General features: G+C 36.8%; 1 protein-coding gene and 1 pseudogene across 3 annotated transcripts; one reads left to right on the forward strand and one right to left on the reverse strand.

The window, feature by feature from the left end:
- The first annotated feature begins 9346 nt into the window (after positions 1-9346).
- On the forward strand, positions 9347-16071 carry LOC107801026 (uncharacterized). Of its 3 annotated transcripts, XM_075254273.1 has the most exons (11): positions 9347-9499; positions 9750-9776; positions 9893-9934; positions 10826-10948; positions 11548-11875; positions 12130-12216; positions 12853-12939; positions 13562-13745; positions 13868-13974; positions 14077-14163; positions 15212-16071. In XM_075254273.1, the coding sequence occupies exons 1-11, from the start codon at positions 9453-9455 to the stop codon at positions 15776-15778; spliced, it is 1686 nt and encodes a 561-aa protein (XP_075110374.1). In that variant the 5' UTR covers positions 9347-9452; the 3' UTR covers positions 15779-16071. The 3 variants fall into 3 exon arrangements, with proteins under 3 accessions (XP_075110374.1, XP_016479775.1, XP_075110375.1); XM_016624289.2 differs by lacking the exon at positions 9893-9934 and having other exon boundaries at positions 9348-9499; XM_075254274.1 differs by lacking the exon at positions 9893-9934 and having other exon boundaries at positions 9388-9499; positions 9750-9780.
- A 390-nt stretch (positions 16072-16461) lies between these two features.
- Positions 16462-17979, reverse strand: LOC107801025 (L-type lectin-domain containing receptor kinase IX.1-like; annotated as a pseudogene).
- Between the last annotated feature and the right edge of the window lie 3420 nt (positions 17980-21399).

Here is a 21399-nt window from a genome sequence, read left to right on the forward strand (position 1 = left end):
TCACCTTTGCCCTTCCTTGGATTTGGGCAATCTCTTTTGAAGTGACCTGGTTGATTACAGTTGTAGCAATTTCTGACTCTTGATTTGGATCGGTTCTTTGACTTCCCACGAGCTCCGGATCTACCATAGTTGTTCGAACTCCTTTGATAACTCCTGCCTCTACCTTCTGTGATGAGAGCCTGTCCTTGATTTTCAGGCTTCTTTCTCATCTTCTCATTGAGTAGAAGAGCCGATGTGACATCTTTCAACTCAATAGTAGTCTTACCATGCAGGATAGTTGTTGCCAAATTATCGTACGAAGATGGCAACGAGTTCAATAGCAAGATGGCTTTATCTTCTTCCTCGATTTTCACTCCGAGGTTGGCAAGCTGTGTGATTAGTCCGTTAAACACATTTAAATGTGACAAAAAATTCGTACCTTCACTCATGTGTAGGGCGTATAACTGCTTCTTCAGGTATAATTTATTTGTCAGCGTTTTGGACATGTATAGGCTTTCCAACCTTGTCCAAATTCCTCGTGCAGTGTCTTCATCAATGATGTTATTTACCACATCATCTGATAAGTGCAACCTAATTGCACTAGCAGCTCTTTCATCCAAGTCAGCCCAATCCTCAGCTTTCATGGTATCAGGCTTTTTGGAATCAACATCTAGAACCTTGTGTAATCCTTGTTGGATGAGCAGATCTCTCATCCTTCTTTGCCATGTTGAGAAACCGTTATCTCCGTTGAATTTTGCTACCTCGTACTTTACTCCGGACATTTTTATTTTTCACCAAGTATAGTACTACCGACAGTGAATAGTATTTCAGTGAACGAGCAGAACCTGTGCTCTGATACCAGTTGTTGGGAATAAACCCCTTGCCAAAATAATATTCACGGTAATAAAGCGGAATAATAATGTAGCACCGAGATACGGTAATTAACAAGAATAAAAGAGTAACAATGACACCAAGATTTTTACGTGGAAAACCCTTCTGAATAAGGGAAAAAAAACCACGACCCCGAGAGGAGCAACTGATATCACTATAGTAAGGAATTTTACACTTTGTAGGTCGGAGATAAATACTCCAAAGACCACTACAACACTCAAAAGAAATAACCCTCTTTTGATATTCCCACCTCACTACAATATCGCTCACTCTCTATTTTCCTCACAGACTATTTTCTTATACCTTGTCTGTGAAACCTCACTCTTTCTTTCTCTCTTTGTTGGTGTGAAGAAATGAGAGTTGAAGCTCTCCTTTTATAGCCAAAGCTTCACCCTCTAAAGCCTACAATATTTGACAATTTACACACATTTTTCACAATTCAACAAAGTTGGCTACCAAACCAAAGAAATTCAACAAGGTTGGCTACCAACCAAACCAAGTCAACAAGGTTGGCTACCAAACCAAAGAAAACTCTTATTAGGCACATGCCTAATACTTCTTCAATGAGATGGACATCATCAACAAACACACTTCAGCATGCCAAATAAAATAAAAGGAACAATTAAACAAGACGAAAGAAGAACTTTAGAAAAGTGAGCAAATCAGAGTCATCATTCTCACCTTTACATGAATTGCCAACATTTCCTACACAATGGTTTGGCAATGAAGGGACTAACCTCTTTCCTATATTTACGCTATGCACCAACTGGAACGATCTTCTCCCATTCCCTGAAGCAGCCATGGCACATTTCCAGATCACAGCTGATATCACTTCAACAAAAGTAGGCACTTGTACAAAATTACTGCCATTCTTAGCCTTGAGCGATGCTATAGTAAAATCATCGAAGGCAAACTTTTTATTGACATTTTGTTCATCATATTCGATTTTGATTATTTCTGACATCATAGACTGCACAATGTGGCACAATCAGCAACTTTGTGAGTGATATAATATAAGGCCGAATCAGGCAGTAACGACGACACCTCTTCATCAGTACTTGGGAAGAACTTTTTACTGACATCTGCAAGCTTTCTAAGAACATCTTCCAACCGATAGTTATGAGCAACAGCCTCGTAAAAGACAACTGAGTTGTCCTAAAGCTTTTTGTAGTAGAAAAAGAGAACCCATTTGGGGAAAATAATGGTGAACCAATGTACAGTCTGTGAGTACGAGTGTTGGAGATCTTGGTTTTGGCTTTCTCTTTTATGATTCTTGAAATAACTGAGGAACAAATCAATATGAAGATCTGGAAGACATTCATTTTGGTCCTTGAAGTGTTTAAATGTTTCATATTTGAAGTCTTCGCATACATCGCATAAAATATATGCGACTTATTTTTATTATGATTCCCCCCCCCCCCCCAACCCCCCACCTTTTAAAATTTTCCCCGTTCTCCATTTCTGTTTTTGGACTTTTCTGAACCTATAATTTTTCTTCTCAAACTTCATTTATAATTCTATAACTAAGAATGACTTATTAAAAAGAGTTTCTCCTCTAATGGTGTAACCCCTTATATAACAAATGATATATCAATTTCTTTAATGAATATAAATATTTATTAATGTTTTTTGATGTATATATATATATATATGCAATAATGCTTTATCCATCGAAATTTTTAGGCCTTTATAGTGAATATCGTGACTGTGATATCCTAAGGCCATTTGTCGCGCCTCTGTTTGGTCACCTCCACCTGCACCACTAATCCTGAAAAGTATAGACAATGAATTAGGTACATAGAGATTAATGTTATAAAATAAAAGCAATTTAGTAAAACATGAACAAGAAATAAAAGCAATTTAATAAAACATGAACAAAAATAAAGATAGAGAAAAGGAAGAGATTTTCTTCTTTAATTGTGTGTATTTTCCTATCTATTACAAGGCCTTTATATAGGCATAAAAAGTGAAGAAAATATGTCATGGAATATGTCATTGAACATACAAAATATGTCATTAAGCATTTGAGATGAAAATCATGGAAGAAGAGTAGACATCCACCATAATGTGATATTTATCATAACACTCCCTCTTGGATGTCCATAGATAATGTGTCTCGTTAAAACCTTACTAAGAAAAAACCCTGTAAGGAAAAAATCTTAGTGAAGGAAAAAGAGTACACATATCTGTAATACGCTTTATTTGTTGTCTCGTTAAAAACCTTACCAGTAAAACTCAGTGGGACAAAACCTAGGCTAAGGGAAAAAGAATACAACGCGTATCTTACTCCCCCTCATGAAAACATCACTTTATTTCCTGAAGACGACGCATTCCAATCTTATGTCTCAACTTCTCAAATATTGAGGTTGGTAATGCCTTAGTGAACAGATCAGCCAAATTTTCACATGAACGAATCTGTTGAACATTAATTTCACCATTTTGTTGAAGATCATGCGTAAAAAAGAACTTTGGTGAAATGTGCTTTGTTCTGTCTCCTTTGATGTATCCTCCTTTCAGTTGAGCAATGCATGCAGCATTGTCTTCATATAGTGTAGTTGGATTATCTGTTTTCATAAGAAAACCACACATTTCCTGAATATGCTGAGTCATTGATCTCAACCAAACACATTCTCGACTAGCCTCATGAATGGCTATTATCTCAGCATGATTTGAAGATGTGGCAACTATTGTTTGTTTCATTGAACGCCATGATATAGCAGTACCTCCATATGTAAACAAATAGCCTCTTTGAGATCGGGCTTTATGTGGATCACACAAATAACCTGCATCGGCATAGCCAATCATTTCTGACTTGAATTCATTAGAATAAAACAATCTCATATCTATGGTTCCCCGAAAATATCTAAATATATGCTTAACACCATTCCAATGTCTTCTTGTTGGAGAGGAGCTGAATCTTGCTAATAAACTCACTGCAAAAGCAATATCTGATCGAGTATTGTTGGCAAGATACATCAGTGCCCCAAATGCACTAAGATATGGAGTTTCATCACCAACGAGCTCTTCATCATTTTCTTGAGGTCGAAATGGATCTTTATTTATGTCAAGCGATCTCACAACCATTGCGGTACTCAATGGATGTGCATTATCCATGTAAAATCGCTTTAAAACCTTTTCGGTGTATGTTGATTGATGGACAAAAATTCCATTTGGTACATGCACAATTTGGAGGCGAAGACAAAATTTTGTCTTACCAAGATCTTTCATTTCAAATTCTTTCTTCAAACACTCTACAGCCTTTGGAAGCTTTTTCGAAGCGACAATGATATTCAAGTCATCAACATACACAACTATGATGACAAATTCAGATCCAGACCTCTTAATAAAGACACAAGGGCAAATAGGGTCATTTTTGTACCCTTCATTTAGCAAATACTCGCTAAGGCGATTGTACCACATCCTCCCTGATTGCTCCAATCAGTATAAGGATTTCTGAAGCTTTATTGAACAAGTTTCTCTTGAACTTTTATGTGCTTCAGGAACTTTAAATCCTTCAGGGATTTTCATAAAAATTTTATTGTCCAGTGAGCCATATAAGTAGGTTGTGACAACATCCATCAACCGCATATCAAGTTTTTCATGGACTGCCAGATTTATTAGATACCTGAAGGTAATTGCATCTACCACAGGAGAATATGTCTCCATATAATCAATGTCAGGCCTTTGCGAAAATCCTTGTGCCACAAGTCGTGCTTTATATCTTACGACTTCACCTTTCTCATTTCGTTTTCGCACAAAAACCCATTTGCAACCCACTGGCTTGACACCTTCATGCGTTCGGACTATTGGTCCGAAAACTTCACGTTTTTCGAGTAAAGCCAATTCCGTTTGAATTGCGTTTTTCCATTTTGGCCAATCATTTCTCTGTCTACATTCATCGACAGATTTTGGCTCAAGATCCTCATCTTGTTGCATTATTTCAACTGCAACATTATATGCAAAATTGTTGTTAACAACAACGTTATTTCGGTTCCACCTTTTTCCCGTAGAGACATAACTTATTGATATCTCTTCATTTTTATCATTTTCAGGCATTAGAACCTCCTGTGAGGTTTTATCAATTGCTATGTTATGATCAACTTGATCATTTGCTCCTTTCCTTTTTCGAAGATTCTTATCCTTGGAACCAATTGGTCTACCACGTTTAAGGCGTGGCCTAGACTCATGTGCATCATCATACTGTCCAGTTGGAACATCAACTCGAATTGGAGCATTTACAGCTGGAATATGCGATTTAGTAACCCGTGGAAGGTTAGTAAATGCATCTGGCAATTGATTTGCAATGTTTTGCATATAAATGATCTTTTGAACTTCTCGTTCACGTTGATTTGTGCGAGGATCTAAATGAGATAGAGATAATACGTTCCAATCTATCTCTTTTTCTAGTTGTTTATTTTCTCCCCCTAATGTTGGAAAAACTGATTCATCAAAATGACAATCAACAAATCTGGCTGTAAATAAATCTCCTGTCATAGGCTCCAAATATTTAATAATAGAAGGAGATTCATAACCAACATATACTCCCAACCTTCTTTGGGGACCCATCTTTGTGCGTTTTGGTGGAGCAATTGGAATGTATACTGCATATCCAAAAATTCTTAGATGGGAAATATTTGGCTCCTGACCAAAAGCCAATTGTAATGGGAAGACTTTATGATAACTGGTTGGCCTTATGCGCACAAGTGCTACTGTATGCAAAACAGCATGTCCCCACACTGAAAGAGGAAGTTTTGTCCTCATTAGCAATGGTCTAGCTATTAGTTGGAGGCGCTTAATCAATGATTCTGCTAGACCATTTTGAGTATGAACATGAGCAACCGAATGCTCAACTTTTATTCCAGTGGCCATACAATAGTCAATAAAGGCCTGAGATGTAAATTCACCAGCATTATCAAGACGAATTGTCTTAATTGCATAATTTGGAAATTGTGCTCTTAACCTTATTATTTGGGTCAATAGTCTCGCAAATGTCGTATTACGAGTTGACAATAAGCACACATGTGACCATCTTGTAGATGCGTCTATCAAGACCATAAAATACTTGAATGGTCCACATAGAGGGTGTATAGGCCCACATATATCACCTTGTATACGTTCCAGAAATGCAGGGGATTCAATCCCAACTTTAGCTGATGTTGGTTTAATAACCAATTTTCCTTGAGAACAAGCAGCACATGAGAATTCCTTAAATTGAAGAATCTTCTTGTTCTTCAATGTGTGCCCATTTGAATTCTCTATTATTCTGCGCATCATGTTAGAACCGGGATGGCCCAACCGGTCATGCCAAATGATAAAATCATTAGAAGTAGTAAACTTTTTATTTACTATGACATGTGATTCAACCACACCAATGTTTGTGTGGTACAATCTAGAAGAAAATGCGGGGAATTTTTCGTGCACATATCTTTTATCCGCTTTTATTGTAGTAACATAAAGGTATTCAACCTTTCCTTCATTTGATGTCTCAACATGGTAGCCATTTTGGCGAATAACTTTGAAACTCAACAAGTTTCTTTGAGACTTACTACAATACAATGCATTATCAATAGTTAATATCGTTCCTCCGGGTAATAATAAGGCCGCTCTTCCAGAGCCTTCAATCAACTTTGTACTACCGGATATTGTATTAACATAGGCCCTTTTCATAAACAAATAAGAAAAAAATTTCTTTTCTCTTAATATTGTGTGAGTTGTAGCACTATCCAAAAGACATAAATCTTCATTACTCATCTTGGATCCAGTTGAAGACTGGGGAATTTTAATTTCTTCATAAAAAAAAATACATCATGAGAAATACGGAAACAACTAACATCACTAACGACAACATAAGCCAACTTAAGTACTACTTGAAAATAAAAACAACTTCAGACGAGACAAAAACACCGAAAATAAAAATAACAACATAATTGCATTTCCCAATAAAATGATCAAACATTAGTTTTGATCTCCAAAGAAGTCTTCAACTTCCAAACGAGTAATATCATCGAGACCTTGAAAATCATCATCATTCAAAGCAAGATTTGCCTCGGTATTGTCATCATTTTTGTTTGAAAGCCTGCCTCAAAATTATTTTTAAAGGTCAAATGTGACTCCACTGGAGCATTAACAGAAGATGCTCCAACATTATTTGCATTTCTTTTAAAGGAGTTTTGATAAAGCCTGACAAATTGCTCAGGTGCACGACATTCAATTTTCCAATGACCTTTCATGCCACATCGGTGGCAGTTACCGCTTTTGCCTCGTGAAGGATTGTTTTGAGAACTCATATTATTTTCTCGTTTGCCATGACCATCACGATGACGACTATTATATCGTCTCTTACCATTGCCATGCCCACGTACATTCATATGGCCATGATTATTATTCTGTCTTTTTCCAGACTTATCACGTCTAACTGTCATATTCGCTTCAGGAAGCGGAGATGACCCTGTGGGACGGGCTTTATGATTTTTCAGCAAAAAGGTATTATGCTGCTCAGTCACCAGAAGGCATGATATCAATTCAGAATACTTTTTAAAACCCCTTTCACGGTATTGCTGCTGTAATACCATATTTGAGGCATGAAAAGTCGTAAGAGTCTTTTCCAGTAAATCCTCATCATTCATAACTTCCCCACATAATTTTAATTGGGAAGTTATTCGAGATACAACAGAGTTATACTCACTTACGGTCTTAAATTTTTGCAACCGTAAGTGCATCCACTCATATCGAGCCCTTGGCAATACCGTAGCCTTAAGGTGATCATACCTTTCCTTTAGGCCAGTCTACAATTCAAGTGGATCTTTCACTGTTAAATATTCAACCTTCAAACCTTCATCCAAATAATGGCGAAGGAAAATCATGGCCTTCGCTTTGCCCTGGTTTGATGCCTCATTACCATGAGTAATGGTGTTACCAAGGCCTTTAGCAGCTAAGTGAATCTCAGCATCGAGAACCCATGATAGATAGTTCTTTCCAGAAATATCAAGTGCCACAAACTCAAGCTTTGACAAGTTCGATATAGTGAAGACTATCAAAGAAGATAAATAATTAGAAATTATTAGGATAATAGCGTAAAGAAACGATTACACTAAACTCTTCTGATTCTGTATGATATTTAGGTATACCAATCCAAAATGAATGATAATGGTATATTCGTCTATACGTCTATTGTTCCCAATGTACTGGATAATGAAATTTTATTAGCTCCTCTTAGCTATGAGATTATTACTAGGAATATTTACTATAACGTCATGAGATTCATGATTATTTCTGTTTTCCATTGTGTTAGAAGGATTATTTCTATTTTCCAAAAGATTTACACTTTTGTTCATCGATCTTTGTCAGTACTATATTCATGAATAAAAAAAATGATGTTCAAGTTTATATTATGATGAAACATCACAAGAAAAAATAAATAAATAAAGGAACCAGTATTCATTTGGTGGAATATACTCATATGTATATCTGGAAAAAAACTAACAAAAGAATTATTAGGCTTGATAATTTTGACAGTAAATCATAGAGATATACCTCGTAAGAAGTGGAGTTCAACCTTGAGGTTAGAGACTTCGTGCTGATAACGTGTTATAAAATAAAAACAATTTAGTAAAACATGAACAAGAAATAAAAGCAATTTAGTAAAACATGAACAAAAATAAAGATAGAGAAAAGGAAGCGATTTTCTTCTTTAATTGTGTGTATTTTCCTATCTATTACAAGGCCTTTATATATGCATAGAAAGTGAAGAAAATATGTTATGGAATATGTCATTGAACATACAAAATATGTCATTGAATATGTCATTAAGCATTTGAAATGAAAATCATGGAAGAAAAGTAGACATCCACCATAATGTGATATTTATCATAACAATTAATTAGTAGACTCATGTAATTAGTTTTATTGCTATATAAAGTTGGTTGATAAAAAGAATACTTAGTACTTAAAATGTTTAGGTATCACGTTAACAATTGATCGAAGTTCTTGTTCTAAGCAAGTTCCTTTTTTTTTTTTTTGAATTTTAGTCCCTCTTTTTCTTCTTTTATTAATATTTGATTAATGAGTTACCATTTCAAAACTATAAAGAAATGGTAAAGGTGAGAAAGGCTACTCTTTCGGTAAAGGTGATAAAGGCTAAAGCTATGAAGTACAATACCATAAAAGCAAGTAAACACTGAAATTTCGTAAAAATCCTTTTAAGCTTACAGGTGAAGCATTAATGTTGACCCCAAGCACCTACCGCTTATCATAAAAAAGTAGAATATAGAATATTTTTTGTTAAAATATTTTAAGTTATATACACTAAGTTTTACTTAGTACTATAATTTAACTGAATACAATATATGATTATTCTATTTTTGGTGTAAAAAAAATTAGTGTTAGGGCACATATCTGATTTAACGGGATAAAAGAAAGGTCAATTTTATTAATTTTCCAAAGTTACCATTATTAGGGTATTTCTGTTATTACTGCATAAGAAAAGACCTATTTCGAAAACTGTTTACTGCTTTTCCTCTTCACACTGATCATAGAAACTCAACGACTTCAGACAACTCCAGCTGAGAAGAAAATTTTCCAGAATGGGTTTTCTCGGATTTGCACTTCTAATAATCGATTTCTTAGCTTGGTAAGTTCGTTTACTTTCTCCATTATAGTGCTATTTGGTAAAAATGGAAACTTGGGTATAAAAAATCTTGTGAAAGTAGTAAAGAAGGCGGCAAAAACGAAGATTTTAGCTTTGCAGCTTGCAGATTAGTGCTGATTATTGTTTTTCCCTATTATACATAGTTAGATGATTCTAACTATTCAAGTACTTATTTTGCATGTATGTGATTGTATATTTATACTCTTGTTTTCATGCTGTACCAAATTTGCAGGCCTCTACTTGCTCTGGGATATCCTCTGTAAGTATGGGGAACTTTCCATTATTCCTTACTCACTTTACTTTATTCTTTGTAATGCCATTTAATGGCACAGTATGCTATCCTTTTTTCCCCTTATGACGATGGTGGTTTTTCAGAGGCGGATCGAGGATTTGGATTACGTGGGTTCAACTTTTAAGGTTTTTAGCATTGAACCCATTGTATTTTTAAAGTTATGGGTTCAGACCTACCCTTTGTTGCAATTTTAATGATTTTTTACACATAAATTTATGCTCCGCGGCTACAATACTGGGTTCAGATTAACCCAACACTCGACACTGTGGTTTTCGAGCTAGCTTGGTGCATCTCGACTAATCAACTAGGTATCCAGCACGAGTATCGAGTAATTATGGTCTATGCCCACCAAGGCTTAGGCAGATAGAATGAAATCACTTTAGTGTTCTTTGTTTCCTTTTTGAGATTTGAACCTAAAATTTCATAGTTCCCCTCCCACCCCATTGACCACCGGGCTATGCACACCCTAGGGTGTTGACATATAGTATGTGATCTTACAATTCCATATATGGATGGAAGCCTTTTTTCTTTAAAAATATCCCAACTGCCGACTTACACCATTACCATGTGTCACCAGAGACGAATATAGGATTCGAACTTTGTGGGTTCGAGTTTGAAATTCTACCAACAGCCCATTTGGTATACTGGTTTCAAAATTAATTATTTGTACTTATTTATTAGAATTTGTTACATATAAGGGTCTGAGCCAAAGCTATTGGGTTCAGACCCGTAACTTGCATGCTAAATCCCCTCAGCATGTCACCCACTTCTACACCCAACCAATTAAATAATCTAGTAAATGATTTTTCGGAGAAAGAATTTTTTACAGGAAGCATTTTCCTTACAATACATTTTTATGGAAACATTTGCCATGTTTTTCTCCATGCCAAATGCACCCGAAGCCATTTCAAAATTTCAAGTATTGAATGCTTCGATTGTCCAAATTTAGTTACTTGGTGTATTATTTATCTCTTCTGTTGCTGGTAATATTCACCAATTTTTTTGCGGAATTGCAGATGTGCTTCAATCCGAGCGATTGAGACTGGCTCTGAGTATCACATGAGGAAGCTAGTTACATATTGGACCATCTTTTCCTTTATTTCTCTGTTCGAGCACATATTTGAGAAACTTATTGAATGGTAATGTGGTGTACTTTGTAGCGTTTATTGTACAAGTGTTCCTTTTCTCACCCTCTTTAAATTGTATGGAAATAGGTACTCTTGCCAATATTGACACTTCATTGTTAGATTATTGGCAAATATTTCCTGTGTCTTTGAAGAAAAATAAGAGCAAAGTCTATGCCATTAATGGTTAATTAATTTATGATATTCTCAATTAGTGGTCTCACTTCATAGGCATTTATCTACTTGATGCTAAAAACAAAAAGATAAGTATATGTTTCACATGCAAATTCTCGTGCTTGTACCCCACTCTGGTAATTACGTTTTGTTTAGGTAACCATACCCTCATATTGACTCATTGAACCAAATTGTGAACGGAATCTATTACTTTCAGGTGAACCTCAAATTTTATAATACACTTATTTCGGTTTCTCTTTTTTATTTTGGTAGTGATATGTCTTCTTGTTTCTGTTTCTTAAATTCCCTTGGTGAGTTGAGGGTTTCAAGAGCTGGAGAGTTTCTTGAAGCATTTCGAAAAATTCGTGCTATATACATGGGTTGAACACGAGTAACAACTCATGTTGCATATACTAATGTCTTTCCACTTACTTTGGCAGGGTTCCTCTGTGGCCATATATAAAATTAATTACCTTATGTTGGTTGGTAATACCTCAGTTTAATGGCGCGTGTTGTTTTTATCAAAATCTTATTCATCCATGTTTGCTGGTGAAACTGGACGCTGTTATCACTCAGTTTTATGGTTCTTGTTATGTTTACCAACGCCTTCTATATTCGTGCTTGTCTGTCAACCTTCAAATTGTCACTGACTGGCTTAACAAGCCAATGGAGGATCCATCTCTCGATTATAAATTGTTTCTGGCTATGGCAGAGAGGTATCTTGAGGAAAATGGATCTGATGCTCTGGTGAAACTTATTGCAAACAAGGTATGTCAAATGGTACTTCAGCACGGAGTAGCCAGTTCAATACAAAAATTGGACGCACACTTGTTTTGATGTACATCAGCTAGTTATATGAGAATTAGGACTGTTAATCCATTTCAGTCACCAAAAGTTAGATTACCACCGTTACAGAAGCAAAAGTAAACATAGTCCACTGAATTATATAGCAACTTTGACTTGACTACTGAATTGTTTTAACAAGCATTGTTAGTGTACTTATCATGATATCCTATTTGCAGTCCAAGGATTATAGTTTGAATCATTATGTTGAAGAGATAAAGGCTACTGATGCTAGTGATGAAGCAGGAATGCCTATACCCAGCCAGGTGCTTACATATTGTTCCAAGCTCCCAGTACTGTATGAAACAATTTTTAACTTCTTGTCATGCTGCTTTATTGGCGTTTTCACTCCATATTGAGTTATAAAGCTGCATTAGCAGTTGAGTACGGATTTAATGGTGTGCATGTTTATGATATCATGCACTAATTTTTTAAGCTTATTTCCATCAAGCTCATGAATTCTGCTTCGATTGCATAGATGCAGTGTCCCTTCGAAGTCATAAACTATTGAATGAACATGAGGAATAGGTTGCGTGTTACATTATGCAGCTATCCGTGTTCTCAAAAATTGCATCAAAGAGTGAATTTTCCTTTGTTGACAACAGATTTAGTAGTGAAAATCATTTTGTCTGTTCACAATTCACATGCTGTCATTCCTTAAAATCTCGTAAATAACAATCATAGTGGCACAAACTAGACGGTTGTGAGGAATAGATGTTTATTAAAATTATACTGTTGGTGTAAGGTTTATATGGTAGAGGGCATGACACAAATTTGGTATTTTTGGATAGCATGGAACGTAGTGGAGAATTGAAATTTTCCTTGTTTTATAATTCTTACTAGTTACTACCTTCTTGGCATGATTTCTGATGAAATTTTCTTTACGTTATCCAAAAAAACAGATAGTGTGTGAAGGGGCTGGTTCCTTTTGGAAAGATATCAAAACGATGGAACACATGGCAAAACATGAAGCAGCTGAGCCCAAACAGGTTGTAGTTTTTAATCCTAGAATTTCGTTGGTTACTTTTTTGGATATTATCAGTTCACACATATTATTCTGCGCTCAATTATCTGGAAAACGATAGATTAAAACATTAAGCAAGCTGTTTAGTGATGATCAATTACAATAGGAGAGCTTGATTTCCCATGAGATTTCTCTAATTAGCTGCTCAATACTCTTGGTGGCCAAGTATGGAAGAGGGCAAGGTGAAAACTAACTGTATATGGAGGAAACATTAGGCTCATCAAACAAGCTAAATGTGCAAGATGGAAATTGATAATGCACGTTGAGATCAAGCGCATTATCACTTAAATCTAGAAGAAACTTTGTATATGCTAAAACAATCACTGAGCATCCTGAAACTAAAACTAGTGTACTTAGTAAAATCAATCTGTTTTAAAGTTTGCATTACATTCATTTATCTTAGTATGCTCTCGAGTCTCTGTGTTTTCTGTTAACATTTGAAGCCACTAGAAAGGGGGGAGAGTTGAAGCTCATAATTTTTTTGTAAACATCAGTACCACATTTATTCTGACAGTAGTTGTTTTTCTATAATCAATCAAAAGTAAATGGTATTGCCAGTGATTAGAATGTCCCTTGTGTGACTGCAGGTTAAAAGTGTGAGGGGAAATCTAATTTGGATTGAGAAGAAAATGACAGGAACACAGGTCAAGGAAACAGCAGTTCCAACAAAGCAGGCAAATCAGCTTAAGCAGGAGGAAGTTAAGCATGCCGCTGCAGTACGATCAGAGCACAGTACTAATGAAGAATTGAAAGAAAAAGTCCACCTATCAGGTACTTATCAGCAAAAAAAGCCGAAGAAACTGAAGAATATGCTGATGTTTCTGTTCATAATTCTAAGCTGTGGTGTGGTACTTGTAACATGTGGTGCCCTGGCGAAATTTGTACGGCTGCAGATCTTAAAGGGAGGGAGCACTTGGTCAAACTCCAAAAAACAATGAGTTCTACGGCTGTGGCAGAGGAGATTGAATGTAGTGCACTAGAGGAACTTATTGCAAACAAGGTATGTCAGATGTTACTTTATCAAAGAGTAGCCAGTTCATTATCAAATTGATTCTTTCCAATACTCATTCTCCGTGTAAATATGATGATCTCCAATTTGCAGTCCAAGGATCATAGTTTGAATCATCACGGGGAAGGGATCAAGGCTACAGACATTTGTGATAAAGCAGGAATGCTCACCCCCAGCCAGGTGTCTCAGCTGTTGTTCCTTACTCCATAATAATCCATATAAACATTCATTAACTTCTTATGCTGCTGCTTTTTTTGCGTTTACATTTCATAGTAAATCTGAAAATTATATTAGCAGTTGAGTACTGATTGAATGTTTTGCATAATATAGTGATACCATGCACTAGTTGATGAGATTTGCTTATTTCCAGCAAATTTATGATTGCTTCTCTGCGCAGACGTAGTGTGCCTTCCAACCCATAAACTATTGTATGTATGTGAATATTGGTTACGTTCTGCAGCTATTAGTTGTCTTGTATTAAATAAAGTATCAAAAATTATGTATTTTCCTTAGTTAACTACTAAACCCTTATTTTCCCTTAATTCTTCTGTACTGAAAATTATTTCACCTGTTCACATGCTTTCATTCCTCAAAAATCTTATATAACATTCTTAGTGCCCCTAAACAGGCAGAGTGTGAAGAGGGTGGTCCTGTTTGCGAAGATATTTCTTACAAGAATAAATTAGACTTGTTATGAACGTACATAGCCATATATAGCTAGCAGATTTGTAGGATGTTCTTCTTTGATTCATTCCTTATTTAGATACACTGTAATTGTATTTGTATCTTGAACCTCTTGAAATGATACATACAACATTCCTCTAATACCTTGTTTGGTAACATGGTATCAGAGCTAGACCCGTCCGATCATTGTTGTTATGTTTCTCAATGTTGGGCGCCCATATTATGTTATCCACGCTCTTGTTTCCCGTCCTAGGCATGTGGGGGAGTGTCAAGTCCCACATTGGTTGAGGGGATGGGTTGTGGTCATCTTATATGGTCTTGATAATCCTCCCTTCATGAGGTAGCTTTTTTGAGTTAGGCTCAAGGTCCATTTCTTTAAATTATCATGCACTACATGACTACAAATATGACCACTTCAGTACGAGCTGGTGTTGCTTTACGACATTCATTTAATGTTTATGAAATTGTCAATAGGCTTTCAGATCTGTAACCATTTATGAGGTGCTTAAGTTTATGAGAATTGTTTCTTTTGGCATTGGTGCAGGCTAAGCCTGACACAATTTTCCCTGGACCAAAATGGGAAGTTGTAACACCAACAACAGAGGTTGCTAACAAGCCTTCAGTAAGCAGTTCTCTAAAGGAAAATGTTAAGCAGTGGAGTTGTGCACATTGTCAGGTAAGTACTACAAGCGAAGGTGGCCTGAATGAGCATCTCCAAGGAAAGAAACACAAAAAGAAGGAGGCTGCGTTAAGAGCAGAGAAGAATGAGAAAACCTACAACATTGATCTTTCCCAAAAGAAATCTGAATTCATCCAGTTTGTGGTATCTTGCAATGATCTGAGACTAGGGCAGAAATCAGAAGAATGCTCGTTAAGGCCAAACGACGATGATGCACCATCCTTGTTGATGGATGACAATGCAGGTGACTTGAGAAAGAATTCATATAATACAAGTCATGAAAAGCAAAACAGTAAGGAGCATGAGAATAGAGAGTTCAAGTTTTGGTGTGAGACATGCAAGGTAGGGACCTTGTCCGAAAAGGTGATGGAGGACCATAAGATGGGAAAGAAGCATGCTCGGCATCTTCGACAACTTGGACAAGCAGTGTAAATAACAAATTCACGAATATCAAATTGTGTTAAAGCTGCAGAAGAATGACTTTATTCAGCAATCTAAAATGTGGGAGCTTCGGTCAGCCAACTAGTATGTTTTTTTTTTTATTTGTTTATTTAAGGAAATTGGATGTTATCAACATTACCTTTTGACCCATGTGATTTTTTTTTTCTATGATTCTCAAATTTTGGTTTGTGAAAACCATCCATTATGATCTGTATCTATAATTGTAAATATTTAAAGCTACTCATTATTAAATCAAATTTAGTGCATTAGAATTTTTAACCCTAGAATCTCCTTGGCTAAATTTTTTGAAATATTATGTGTTCACAAGTATTGCTTTGGATGCAAATATTCAAAAGAATGGATGAAAACATTAAGCAAGCTGATTAATGATGATCGGTTACAAGAGGAGAGCTTGATTTTCCTATGAGAAAAACTTCTTACCTGCTAGTGAAGCTAATAGCTATTGTGGCCAAGTAAGAAAGAGTGCAAGATGAAAATTAACTGTATATGAAGGCAAGCATATCTTAGGCTCATCAAAACAAGTATGTCAGATAGAAATTCTTAATGCAAGCTAAGATCAACATGCATTATCAGTTAGACAGGAAGAAACTTTTTACGCGCTAAAAGAATCACCGAGCAACCTGAAACTTAAACTGGTGCACTTTTATTCTAGCAGTACTTGTTTTCCCATAATCAATCAAAAGTAAGCCGTATGCCAGTGATTAAAATATCTTAGCAAGGCAATATCAACGTGGGTACAAGATTGATGCTGAAAATGAAGATGCTGCAGAAGCTGTTGTGTTATTCGAAGAATCAGTGTTGTCTCTGTTTGAATACTGGATTTGGGCGTCAATGATCTCAGGACGATTGGTATCATATGATGATGACAATGAAGCAGTTGGCAGAAATTGCGATGGACTGCAACATGTTGGCACGGGCATGTTTGGAGGGAGGGTGGGCAATGGAGCTTCAAAATTAAGGACATGAATTGCTTGCCTAATAGAAGGCCTGCATTTGCTATCTGGATGAACACACCATAAGCCAACAATTAACAAGTGCTTCATCTCCATTCCATTGAACTCTGATGAGAGTTTAGGATCAGCTGCTTCATAAAGATTTCCCATCCGGTAAAGGCTCCAAACCCATTCAACAAGGTATTCTTGATCTTCTCCAGCTTTAGGATCAATAGCTTTCCTTCCACAAACTATTTCTAACGCGACAACACCAAAGCTATATACATCTGTTTCCTTGCTAGCTTTGCCAGAGATGTAACATTCGGGGGCCATGTAGCCCCTTGTACCTGCCAAAACTGTTGTTTGGGATCCCTTTTCATGGTCAACTAGTCTAGCTAAACCAAAATCCTCAAGTTTGGCAGTGAAATTGGAATCCAACATAATATTGCTTGACTTTATGTCCCTATGCACCACAACATTGTTCCCATTCTTCGTGTAGATACAGCAGCGCAGAGGCCAAGCCTTGAGCAATCTTGTATCTTATTGGCCATGTAAAATGGCTTTTTCCCTTGAAAAGATGGGAATCTAAGCTTCCATTAGGCATAAACTCATAGACAAGTAGAAGTTCTCTTTTCTCATGGCACCAGCCAATGAGTTGCACCAGATGTCTATGTCTTGGCCGGCTGATGATCCTCATTTCTGAGACATACTCTTTTATTCCTTGCTTTGATTCCCTTGAAATCCTCTTAACAGCAATATGGGAATTCAATTCCCTGAGATGTCCTTTAAAAACACCCCCAAATCCACCCTCCCCGAGCTTTTTTTCCTGCGCAAAGTTATTCGTACATCTAGCCAACTCACTGTAACGGAACTTCTTTGGTCCTGTGCTTCTTTCAAATTCATGAGTCATAGATCCATCAAAGATGTCATTGTCTTCATCTTCTCTCAACTTCCTCTTTCTCCAAAATGCAAACAACATCAAAACACATACAAAAACCAAAACATAACCACCAGAAACCAATCCAACCACAAGTCCTAACTTGTTTTTACTCTGTGCATGCTCTGGCTTGGGGCTTGGCAAGACTACTCCTGGATTTGTTATCATGGACATATTGTAGAGTATCTACTCTGAAGTCTTAACATGGATATATTTGTCTCTTCCTATCTTTTGCAGCTCTGTCTTGAGAATGGATAGGAACAACGGCTAAGTCTGGAGCAAGTCTGAGGATCCAAAATAAACACTTGTAATCTTGGCCTCTCAGTTCTTGCCGTTTATTTTATTAGCTACCAAGCAAAGAGAAGTAAATCTGCCCCATTAACAGGATAGCGAGGAAAGAATAACACGTATAGATACCAAATAGACACAATAGATTCGGTAGACAAGTGAGACAAATCAAGTACTCAATTGTTATATTGTGACACTCTCTCCCTTATAGTCCATCCCGTAATGATTGACATATTTTTATATTTAGAAACTATTTAACATTAATCCTTATTTTACTCTTACTGGTATTCGCACCCCACATGATATAAATGTTGAAGTTTGGCAAAATGCCAAAGTCCCACATTGGTTGGGAGTTAAGTTTGGGAGGGATTTTTCCCCTATAAAAGAATGCCTAATGTTTAGGATTGAAACACACCTCTCATTTGCCTTCTCATCTGTTTAAGGCATTTGTATCTTCTCTCTTTAGTATTATTTCACTTGTATTTTTGGAGTGAAATAAAATATTGGTTGTGTCCGAGGAGTAGACAAAATTAGCCGAACCTCGTAAATTCTGGTGTTCCCTTTATTGTTGCTTTATTGTCTTATTTATTATTTGGTGGCTGTCATAATTTTGGTATAGTAGTTGTGACTTATTCACACTATATACATTTGGCTTCCGCAACAATTGGTATCAGAGCCAAGGTACTGTCTAAGTATGCTCTGTGGTTGCAGCATAGTCTGATCTTCCACATCAGAAAAGATTTATCTTGGTAACTGAGTCAAGGTTCTGTCTGAGTATGCTCTGTAGTTGCAGCTTAGTCTGATCTTCTACATCAGAAAGGAAATAATCTTGATTTGTGTCGTCAGCTATTAAATAATATTTGTGTCAAATATGGGGGACAATAAACAAGAAGAATCTACATCAAGTGTCAACAATACGTCATCATTGGCATCTTCGCTTATGACAAGAATTGTGTCAAATGCGAAATTTGCAGTAGAAATTTTTGACGGGTCCGGACATTTTGGGATGTGGCAAGGCGAGGTTCTAGATGTCCTTTTTCAACAAGGGCTAGATCTGGCCATTGAAGAAAAGAAACCAGATGTTATTGGAGAAGAAGATTGGAGAATTATCAACCGTGTTGCTTGCGGTACCATTCGATCCTACCTTGCTAGAGAGCAGAAATATCCATACACAAAGGAAACTTCTGCAAGTAAATTATGGAAAGCACTGGAGGATAAATTTTTGAAGAAAAACAGTCAAAATAAATTGTACATGAAGAAGAGACTGTTTCACTTCACCTATGTTCCTGGTACCACGATGAATGAACATATCACCAGTTTCAATAAGTTGGTCACAGATTTGCAAAATATGGATACAACTTATGATGATGGTGACTTGGCCTTAATGTTGTTGGCGTCACTTCCTGATGAGTACGAGCACCTTGAAACTACTCTACTCCATGGAAATGACGAAATTTCTCTCAGAGAAGTTTGTTCAGCTTTGTACAGCTATGAACAAAGAAAGCGAGAAAAACAGAAGGGCGGAGAAGGAGAAGCACTGTTTGTGAGGGGTCGTCCTCAAAATCAAACGAGGACAAAGAAGGGAAGATCCAAGTCAAGATCCAGACCCAGCAAAGATGAATGTGCCTTTTGTCGAGAAAAAGGGCACTGGAAGAAAGACTGTCCGAAGTTGAAGAATAAGGCCAAACATAACAATGGAAAGGCTATTATGGATTCAAATGTAGCTGATTGTGATGATTCAGACTTCTCATTAGTTACAACAGAGTCATCAACATCATCAGACATATGGTTGATGGACTCGGCTTGTAGCTATCATATGTGTCCCAACAGGGACTGGTTCGTGGAATTTCAAGAAGGAGAATATGGAGTCATCCACACAGCGGATAACAGCCCTCTTACCTCATATGGCATTGGTTCAATACGATTAAGCAACCATGATGGAATGATCAGAACATTGATAGATGTTCGATATGTACCGGATTTGAAGAAGAATCTCATCTCTGTGGGAGCCCTAGAATCAAAAGGGTTCAAAATCATTGCAGAAAATGGAGTGATGAGAGTATGCTCCGGTGCACTAGTGGTAATGAAGGCTAATCGGAAGAATAATAATATGTACCGCTATCGTGGCAGTACAATTATTGGGACAACGACAGTAACATCCAGTGACGACAAAGAGGCAGAAGCAACCAAGCTATGGCACATGCGCTTGGGACATGCTGGAGGAAAATCCTTGAAAACTCTATCAGATCAAGGATTGTTAAAAGGAGTAAAGGCTTGCAACTTGGAGTTTTGTGAGCATTGTGTTAAAGGGAAACAGACAAGGGTTAAATTTGGTACAGCGATCCATAATACTAAAGGCATTTTGGATTATGTACACTCTGATGTTTGGGGTCCTTCCAAAACACCTTCATTGGGTGGGAAGCACTATTTTGTAACCTTTGTTGATGATTTTTCCCGAAGAGTATGGGTGTATACAATGAAGAGCAAAGATGAAGTGTTGAGAATTTTTCTCAAATGGAAGACGATGGTGGAGAATCAGACAGGCAGGAGAATCAAGTGTATTCGCACAGACAATGGAGGTGAATACAAAAATGATCATTTCAATAAGGTCTGTGAAAATGATGGCATCGTCCGACACTTCACTGTTAGACATACACCACAACAGAATGGAGTGGCAGAACGTATGAACCGGACCTTGCTGGAGAAGGTACGATGTATGTTGTCCAATGCTGGCTTGGGCAAAGAATTTTGGGCTGAGGCAATTACATATGCATGCCACCTCATTAATCGTCTACCATCTGCTGCTATTGATGGCAAAACACCATTTGAAAAATGGTACGGAAAACCTGCAGTAGATTATAACTCTTTGCACGTGTTTGGCTCAACTGCATATTATCATGTGACAGAGTCAAAATTGGATCCAAGGGCAAAGAAGGCTATTTTTATGGGAATTACTTCTGGAGTCAAAGGATATCGCTTATGGTGTCCTATGACAAAGAAAGTAATATTCAGCAGAGATGTTACGTTTGATGAATTTTCTATGGTAAATAAGGTAACAGAAGATACCAAACAAAATGAAGGTGCTTCTAAGCAGGTGGAGTTTGAGGGAAAATTTATTTTTCCTACACAAGAAGCAGAGGAGGAAACAAATGAAGATTACCCTCTGGAAGGAGAGCCAGTAGAGGAGATTCCAACTCAGGAATCTCAACAACAACTTGAATCAATAGCAACCAGCAGGCCAAAAAGAACAATAACGAAACCTGTTCGTCTCATAGAGACGGTTGCTTGTGCAACCTCAATTGTAGCTGATGATGTTCCTACTACTTATAAAGACGCTGTCCAAAGTTCAGAAGAAGATAAGTGAAGGATTGCCATGAATGATGAAATACAGTCCCTTCATCAGAATCATACATGGAGATTGGCCAATCTCCCGA

The sequence above is a fragment of the Nicotiana tabacum genome, chromosome 5, assembly GCF_000715075.1.
Source record: "Nicotiana tabacum cultivar K326 chromosome 5, ASM71507v2, whole genome shotgun sequence".
In the NCBI taxonomy this organism is placed as follows: Eukaryota; Viridiplantae; Streptophyta; class Magnoliopsida; order Solanales; family Solanaceae; genus Nicotiana; species Nicotiana tabacum.

Bases quoted from the DNA above. Each gene is read 5' to 3' on its own strand.
- LOC107801026 (XM_075254273.1), top strand. From the start codon at position 9,453: ATGGGTTTTCTCGGATTTGCACTTCTAATAATCGATTTCTTAGCTTG. The intron at 10,949-11,547 runs GTAATGTGGTGT...TTACTTTGGCAG, and splicing joins TTTGAGAAACTTATTGAATG to GGTTCCTCTGTGGCCATATA. The intron at 11,876-12,129 runs GTATGTCAAATG...TCCTATTTGCAG, and splicing joins TGAAACTTATTGCAAACAAG to TCCAAGGATTATAGTTTGAA.